Source organism: Myotis lucifugus, unplaced genomic scaffold (assembly GCF_000147115.1).
Source record: "Myotis lucifugus unplaced genomic scaffold, Myoluc2.0 scaffold_313, whole genome shotgun sequence".
Classification (NCBI taxonomy): Eukaryota; Metazoa; Chordata; class Mammalia; order Chiroptera; family Vespertilionidae; genus Myotis; species Myotis lucifugus.
The window spans coordinates 17,097-25,796 of record NW_005871361.1 but is presented as its reverse complement, the minus strand read 5'-3'; the positions used below and the strand labels follow the sequence as shown (position 1 = coordinate 25,796).

Here is an 8,700-nt window from a genome sequence, read left to right as displayed (position 1 = left end):
GACTTGGTGAGTTCTACCAGGGATTTTCAGCCTTTTTCATCTCATGGCACACATTAACTAATTACTAAAATATATTATATTTTTGATGATCTGATTTTTTTTAAAAGGTATAATTTGGATTCGTTAACACCAGACAGTTATTATTGTGTTGGTTGTTGTCATTTTTTCATTTGACAATCTAAGGGAAAAGAAGTCAGTGCCCCTGACTAAATAGTCAGGTATTGCATGTTTTAAAAATTCTTGCAGCACACCAGTTGGAAATCGCCCAGTTAGACGAACGGGGGAGAAGGAACCCTCTTTTTCTTTTGGTGGGGCAGGCGGGGGTTGGGGGGCAATCCAGAGTTGCAATTGTCAGGCAGGGCCTCTGAGCCCTTAGACCCAGGCAGAGGCACACTGGCCAAGGCCACAAGGCAGTCAGGGACAGGGCAGGGAGGGTGCCTAGGCTTCTGCTCCCCACCCAGGGCTCCTCCTGGATAGTGTATCCCCCTCTCCCAGGCTACGGTGACACCGAGTCCACTGGGGCTGGAGGCCTCTCCTCCCCCCAGGGCCTCAATGTCTCCAACTGCACAATGGGTGGTGACTGCTGACCCCATTCTGCCCCCAGCCCAAGGACACCGAAGCCCTGGACGGGGAGGTCCTGAGTCCAAGGGTCTCTTGCTCTTTCCCAGGTTCATTGGCCTCCAGTTCTTCTTCAAGACGGGCTCCCTGGCCTGCTTCGCCTTGATCATGGCTATCCTAAGGCAGCAGGGCAACGAGGAGGGGACCAAGGTGGTGACATGTCCCGGCCTACAGCAGCAGCCGTTAATGTCAGGACCAGAGAAGAAGCCTGAAGAATCCAGAGTGTGAGCTGTCCCAGGGCCCTCCCCTGGCCAAGAGTGGCAGCCACGGCCAGGCCTCCTCCAGGCTCTTGGCCTGAGATTGGTTGTCAGGAGCCCTGTGGCCATCTGTGCTGTCAGGATGGACTCAGGTCTCCTCCTCAGCCTGGGGTGGGGCCAGGATCGCCTCTGTCAAGAAGTGTCCGTTTGGTGCCCCCTGGAGGCAGAGCCCTGAGCTCTGAGGAGAGATCCACTGGGGCAGGAGGTGAGCATCCAGACTGGGCAGGGCCTTTAGGAAATCTTGGGTCAGGGCCCTAAGGGTTCTGAACTTCTTGGGGAGGCTCACTCTCTGGACTCAGGAAGTCTCAGACCTTGCCCTCAGGGAGCCGCAGTCTGGGTGAGAGGCTCCGGTGGAGAGGGAGACCTGGGCCCCTCACTTGGGTGTTTTCCAACTTCAAAGACCAAACACACCCACCACACACTCACTGGTACCCTATGCATTGCCAAGATTTTACACATTTGACCAGGGCCCCCCACCAAAGTCACTGTGGCTTTTGTAGCTAGAATCCTAATTTCACCATTTCCTCCTAGGCGCTTGAATCTGTGTCACCTGGGGCTCTGTAGATAATGTCCGTTTCTATGGCACCTAAGTTTGGGGGGTAAACTGGTTCTCTGTGATGCGGGGTTGGTATAAGGACCTGCTCTTTGTACTGCCCAGGCCTGTAATGCCTGGGAGCAGTAATGTTCAGCTGTGTAATGAGTAATGTGATGCTGGGAGCAGTAATGCCCGGCTCTGTGTATTGAGTCGGTCTGTGGAATGCTCGGGTCTAAACAAACCGGGCCTGTGTACGTCAGGCCTTGACTGATGCTATGGCCAGGCCTGCTTATCTCCCTGGGAGGAGCGTTTCCTGATCTGCTCCCAGCCCGTTCTGTTGCCTTCCCCTATCTGACCTGGCTGGGATCTGCTGCTCCAGAGGCAGGAGACAGGGAGCCATCAGCAGCAGCTTCCCACACGCTGTATCCAGCCATGTGGGGCGGGGGCAGGGCCGGGGAGAGCTGAAGGGACAGGAGACACCTGGCTGTGGTCCTCTGAGAAGCTCCCAGCATCAGGCTTTGAGGCTATCTCATGTGAAAGAAGAGGGAAGTACAGAAGTTTCCTATTTTATCCTACTATTTGTTGATACCTTTAAATGTTTAACAAATATCTGAGCCTGTGTTTATCAGTGACAAGAATTTCAAAGTTCCCAACAGGAAGAGACTGTTCATGTGTTTATATTCCTTCTCCTTCCCCCATTTCCCAGGTTTTGCTGGAATTGTAGATGCAGCTTGTTATTAAATTTTTTTTTTGCATACCGTCTCTCTTATTACAAAAATCCTTTCTTACAAACTGCATTAGAATTTGCAACAACTGCGTTATTTCCAATTACTTAGATTTGAGTTTGACTGGAATCACTGCTCACCATTATTTCTTGTGTATTACATCTCCCCCTATCTGTATATTCTGGTCTAATTTTCATCCGGCTGGGTTACTTCCTCTAGTAATGGTTTCAGAAATGGAATAAGGGCGTGAGGCTTTTGGAGTCCTCACCTGTCCAAATCATCATTTACGTTTACCCAAGAGGAAATGGTTCAGAAAGGTTACGTAACTTGCCCAACGTCACCCAGAAAATAAATGGTGGCACTGGGGTTAGATCCAGACTTTGTGGGAACTGAAGCTTATACAATTTGGGGAGCCCTCTAAGAAAAAGAACACAAAAATGAGAAAATGAGTATCTACTTAGAAAAGAAGTCAAAACAACTATGTCACACAATTCAGAAAAACAGCACAGTATTTTTTACTAACTGCCGTGCACACCTCTGAAATACATTTCCTCCCCTGACAAGTGGAAGGATTTCCCACAGATTAGCTTCTGTTTCTGTACATTTCCAACCTGTTTCTCCTCCATTGCCCATATGCTTCCAGGGCCAGGTGGCCTGGAATACATTCCTGTCATGAGATGCCCTCTGGATATGACATCTTGATGTCACAATTCTGAGTTGGACAGTGTGTAGGAAGATTCCTAGAAGCCATTCTGTACAGAGAGGTGGCTGGCAATGATTTACCTAAATGCAGCGATGACTGAGAACCACATAAATATATCTCAATGGACCCAAATTAAATTGATTCCCAATTCAAATCCCCCTTAGCCAGATCCCAGAAATGCCCATGGCCTCTCCAACCACCTCATATAAAGGGAAGTTGGAACACAAGGGAAGGTGGCGTGAAAAGACTTAGCAATCTTAACCGATTGTGGTTAAAGTATCTTACCTTTGCAAACTTCCCAAGAACATGACAATGTGAACACATGCAGGGGCCCCATCAAGCTGGGTCTTGATGCCGAATCTACATTCAGCAGAGATTTGAAGAAGATGAGGTCCTTGTGCTTAAAACCTCTCAGGCTGGTCAGGGCCAGGAGACTTCAGGAGTCATCGCAAGAGAGACGTGGGCTGAGAGCCAGGAGTGGAGCAGGTAAAGGCTGAAGGGGTTCCCAGAGATGGAGGGGCCCAGGGTGCAGCCCTCTTCCCTAATATTAGCCGCTGGTCCATGAGGAACCACCAGCAATTGACCTGTGTGCTCAGGAGAAGGTGTGAAATCTTGCAAGATTCTACAGGTGATAAAGTCCAACAGAGGACAGGACTGAAGCAGAGCGGATATCCTGATGCCTGGCCTGGAGTTCCTTTGGCCTGCGGACCGATGCTGGGAAGCTGCAAGGTGGTCAGATGCTCTTTAGAAGTTGGGAGCCAGGAGCCATGATTGGAGCACACATAAATGAGGAGTAAGAACCCATAGCACCCTCAGCATTCTTTAGACCTATTGAATTCTTTCTTCCGAATCTACCCCTACATGTGTTCTTCTCTACCCAGCTGGCCTTCTTCATCCCACTCTACTCTATCCCATTCTTCTGTACTCAGCTCAAAGGCCTCCTCCAGGGAGGGAAGATGGTATAGGCAAGGGAATGAGTGACAATCATCTTGGACGATACAAGATATAAACTCTCCATTAAAAAAATGCACATAAACACAATTGTGCATCTGATTTCAGAGGCTGGGGACCCTTTGAAGCCTGGATCAAGACCTCAGTGCAATGGAGGGAAAAGAATAGCGTTTTAGAGTCAGATTTAAACTCAAATCTTGACTCTGCCACTTATTCATGGTGTGACCCTGAACAAGCAATTTAACTTCTCTACACCTCTGTTTCTTCACCTGGAAAGTGAGGTTGAGCATTCCTATCTCCTGTTTCCCAAAAGTTGTGAAGACCAAATAATGAGTGCATTTGCTGATCAACATTTCTAAGTTTCCTTCTCCGTCCAGGATCCCTGAGAGAATTGATGGAGTGCAGAGAGCATGGGGGCAGGGAAAGTGGCAAAGACAGAGGGAGGCGGTACCACTGAAGGGAGACACTCCCTTTGCCCTGGCCTGGCTGAAGCTCTGCTTGTCCCCTAATTTCTTTTACTGTCAACCAGGGCTCACCATCCCAGTCTTATCTCTCCCCACAGCCAACCTGGGACAGCTTTTCTCAACCAGATTTACATTTTTTTGATTTGCTTTCTCCATTCCAGAGCAGTCCTTTCTGCTTCCTCTTTTGCTATAAAATGGGCTTGCCCTGGAAAATAACAGTTCTGAGGCTGGCCAAGAAGTGAGGGTTCAAGGATGGATCCATTCACCATTCATTCATTCATTCATTCAACCAACCAACAAATCCTACATGGCTGCTCCAAGCACCTGTGCTGACCCTGCTGGGGACACAACCCTGTGTCAGATACAAGAAACTTCCAGTGTAAGCAGGCAAGCTGACAAACAGTAACAAAAGCTTGAGAAGTCATATAGGAGAGGGAAGAAGAAGCCATGGACTCTTCCTGGGACCACCCAGGCAGGCTTCCCAGGAGAGGTTAAATCAGAGCTGGCCTTCAACGTTAGGCAGGAAGTGACTAGGTGGCTAAGATGGGAATGGGCATGGAAAACAATGGGACCAGCAGATCGGAAGACACGAGAGAGTGAGGTGTGTCTGAGTTATGAAACGAGATCAATGTGGCTAGGATGTACCACCTGTGCAGGGCGACCAGGAGAGAGGAGAGCTGAGGCTGGAGACACCAGTGGGGAGCAAGCCTTGAGTTCCAGCTGGAGGCTTTGGATGTTTTCCTGAGAGCAAGGAGGAGCTCTTGAAACATTGATTGATGGATTATTCCGTTGGGCGGTTATTTTAAGCAGGGAGTGACGTGACAAGATGTGTGTTTTAGAAAGACCGCTGGCTGTGCCACAGGGGGCTTTGAGTAGAAAAGAGAAGCTGGAGTCCAAGTGCTCAGGCAGGAGGCTGGTGCACTAATGCAGAGGAGAAGTAGGCTTTGAACCAGGTCAAGAGGTATCCTGAAAGTGGGGACATCTGAGTCATGAAAGATGAGTAGTGACGCACCAGGTGGAGAAGTTGGGCATGGTGTCCAGGGAGAAGAAACTGCACAGACAGAGGCTCAGCATACAGAAAGGCTCCTGTCAGGCTTGGGAAATTTCCACTACTTCAGTGGCTGCAAGGTTGCTTAAGAGGGAGGTGATAGTGAGGGAGGAGGTTGAAGGAGTGGGTTGGGGCTCTCAAGTTCTCTCAGTACTCTGTCTCCTGAGACTCAGGTGGGAGAGAAGAGGGAGCACTGGCCACCCTTGCAGATTGTGTGGGGCTACCTCCATGGGGACTGTGAGTGCCTTGGGTGAGGGTGCTCCTTACTCAAAGCAAACCTTTCTGGGATCACAATACTTGACATTTTACAAAGTCCCTTTGTACTGGATGCTCATGGTTCCCTGGTGAGGAATGTGGAACAGAGTTATTATCTCCATACGGGAGATAAAGAAACTGAGACCTACAAGAGCGTAAGAACTTATCCAAGGTCACTCAAGAGCCCAAATATCCCCCTCCTAAAACTCTGATGTTTTTTCGAATAAACCTACTTGTCACTGACTCACATATACACAAAGATGCCATAGCTGCAAACCAACGTGATTGAAATGAAAAGAGGGAGAGAAACACCTCAGACAAAGAGACCACGTCCTCCTGTCCTCGGTTCCTCAAACTTCGCCCTGGAGCTGGAGCCATTCCAGCTGAGAAAACAGAACCAGGTTCCCTGGGATCTGGAACCCAATAGACATGGGAAAATCCAAGCTCAGCCACTTCCCAGGTGTGGGAAGTCACTACACTCATCTCAGCTTTGGCTTTCTCATCTGAAAAGTAGGGAAAAAATTCCACCTTTCACATTTGTTCTGAGGATTTAATGTGATAATGCAGCACTACAGTAAGTAGTTAACCATTGCTGAGTAACAAATTACCCCAAAACTTAGCATCTTAAAACAACAAGTTTTTCCCAGCTGGTGTGGCTCAGTGGTTGAACATCAACCCATAAATCAGGAGGTCGCAGTTTGATTGCCAGTCAGGGCACATGCCCGGTTGTGGGCTCGGTCCCCAGTAGGGAAGGGGAGCGTGCAGGAGGCAGGTGATCAATGATTCTCGCTCATCACTGATGTTTCTATCTCTCTCTCTGAAATCAATAAAAAAAATATTTTTTAAAACAACAACAAATTTCTATTATCTCACCCAGTTTCTGAGGATAAAGAACCCAGACGAGGATCAATTAGGAGATTCTGGCTCAAGATCTCTCATGACGTTGCAAGTGAATGTCAGCCAGGGCTGCAGTCATCAGAAGGCTCAATTGGGGCAGGAGGATCCTTTTCCAGGCTTATTCTGTAACCATGGTCAAAGGTTTCAGTTTCTTTCCACACAAGCCTCTCCACAAGGCTGCTCATGACACGGTGGTTAACTTCTCCTAGAATGAATGATCCAAGAAAGAGAATGTGTGCTACCCAGATGGAAGCCACTCATCTTTTACAACTAATCTTGGAAGTGACATATCATCACTTTTGCCATATTCTATTGGTCACACAGATTAACCTTGGTAAAATGTGGGAGGGGAATACAAAAGGGTAGGAATACCAGGAGGTGTGGATCATTGGGAGCCATTTGGGAGCTGGCTCACAAGTGCCTAGAACAGTGCCTGGCACACAATAGGTACTTATTCATTAGTAGCTGTTATTAGCCTCCCAAAGCTGACAGGTTAAGAAGACAAGATTTGGACATGAGAAGATGAGAGACCTTGTCAAAGTAGACTATGAATTGAACTGGGTAATGTTTGATTACATGGTAGAAGAGGGTGTGCTGGTCAAATGGGTGTAAATAGGGAAGGCTCCCTGGCAGAGGCTGGAAAGATGAGGCCTATCTAGAGAGAAGACAGAGTGTGAGTATGGCAGGTACTATTGGTTACCTTCCCACAGCCAATCCCCTCGTCCTTATTTCAGAAGCAAGATGCCCAGGAACAGGGATGATCCAAGCAATTCATGGAAACACCGTTCCCTTTGCCAGTAAGTGGTCTAAGAGTGGATGTGTGACCTCACTGTGGTCAATGGCATATAAGGAGATGGTCCACTTGGAAAGCTCCCTTCCTGGTTAAAAGAGAGGCATGAGAGGAGGAGGCCCTTTTTGCTCCCAGGCCCTTTCTTCTTGCTTGGGAGGGCACGGTGCTCAGTGTCACATCAGCCACTTTGTGATCACAAGTAGAGTCTCCCTCAAGGCTTAGAATGGGAAAAGTCTGGGTCATCAGAAACATGGTGAATCACCAGACCAACCCTGGATCCACCTTCCTCCGGCCTCCTTGTTAAAGAAATAAAAGGTTCAAGCCATTCTAAACCAGGTTTTCTCTTACTTGCATTCCAACTGATTCAGTGACAAAGTATTCCAGTTCCCTTTGGGGTCATTTCCTTTTCCTGAGGAAGGCACAGTGGAAATGTGGAATAGGAAAGGGCCCTGGGTTGGGAGGCAGGAGTCCTTGGTCTAACTCCAGCTCTGCCTCTGAGTTACTCTGTGATCTTGAGCAAGTCCCTGCACCTCTGGGCCTCTAATAATCATAGCTAATATTTACTGACTGCTTACTGTGTGCCAAGCACTCTGCTAAGAGCTTCCCCTGCTTTATCCCATTCAATCCTCACATCAACTCTGCTATGTCAATATTATTATTCTCTTTGTTTTGTGGATAAGGAGAGTGAGACCCAGAGACATTAGGTAATTTGCCAACGGTTACATAGCAAGTTAGTGCTGTATCTCTGGATTCTGAATTCAGGCTTCTCTCTCTCTGCAGCCCAGGCTTTCTGACCATAATGCTGTATTGCCTGGCAATAAATGGAAGTCTCTGGACAACATGACTGTAAGGGCCTTTCCAGATCAAATATTCTTGGATTTGCCGCCCCATGTCTCGCTACATGAGAACAACCAGCTTATCTGAGAGAAGAAAGCAGGACTTCTACCTGTCTGAAAGGCTGTCGTGTGAATGGAGATCAGACTTACTCCAGGTAGCTCTATGGGCATGAACTGGACTAGTGTGGGGACACTGCAAGGAGACAGAGTATAGTTTATATAAGTTAGAACTTTCCAGCTGCTAGTCAGCAGGGGGTAGAGGTATGCACAGAGGCAAGGACTCCTCTGTAAAGAAACTTACGGAAGCCTGTGTTTGATAGACCTTTGTCAGAAGTACTGCATTGCGTAGAGATGGGACGGAATGGCTTAAAACCTGTGAAAGGAATTGGATAGGATAATGTACTAGAATACTCCTAGCACCATCACAGATAAAACTAGAGGGAGCCCATAAAATAGTGTTTCTTTTCCCCTTTGACACTGAGATAGCTTGAATTTTAAGATTCTCTAGTGTGAATTTTTAGCTCTTTGGCTCTAAGAGACTACAGTTCTATAATTTCAACACACTGTGATTCTGCCCTGTTAAGATGCTATGATTATTTATTTATTTATATTTTTGTTAAT

At 47.7% G+C, this 8,700-nt stretch overlaps 1 protein-coding gene and 1 long non-coding RNA gene across 2 annotated transcripts in view; one reads left to right on the top strand and one right to left on the bottom strand.

Annotated features, from left to right (window-relative positions):
* The window catches only part of SLCO2B1 (solute carrier organic anion transporter family member 2B1), a 55,945-nt gene extending 53,780 nt beyond the window's left edge, over positions 1-2,165 (top strand). Inside the window, 1 exon segment of the mRNA XM_023764043.1 lies at positions 669-2,165. Coding sequence (XP_023619811.1) covers positions 669-846 — 178 coding nt within the window. The 3' untranslated portion in view covers positions 847-2,165.
* Positions 2,166-2,575: 410 nt separating this feature from the next.
* Positions 2,576-6,288, bottom strand: LOC106699117. The gene is made up of 2 exons (XR_001350562.2): positions 3,124-6,288; positions 2,576-2,934 (listed from the first exon to the last, which is right to left on the bottom strand). It is a non-coding gene; the product is annotated as an uncharacterized LOC106699117 (long non-coding RNA).
* Between the last annotated feature and the right edge of the window lie 2,412 nt (positions 6,289-8,700).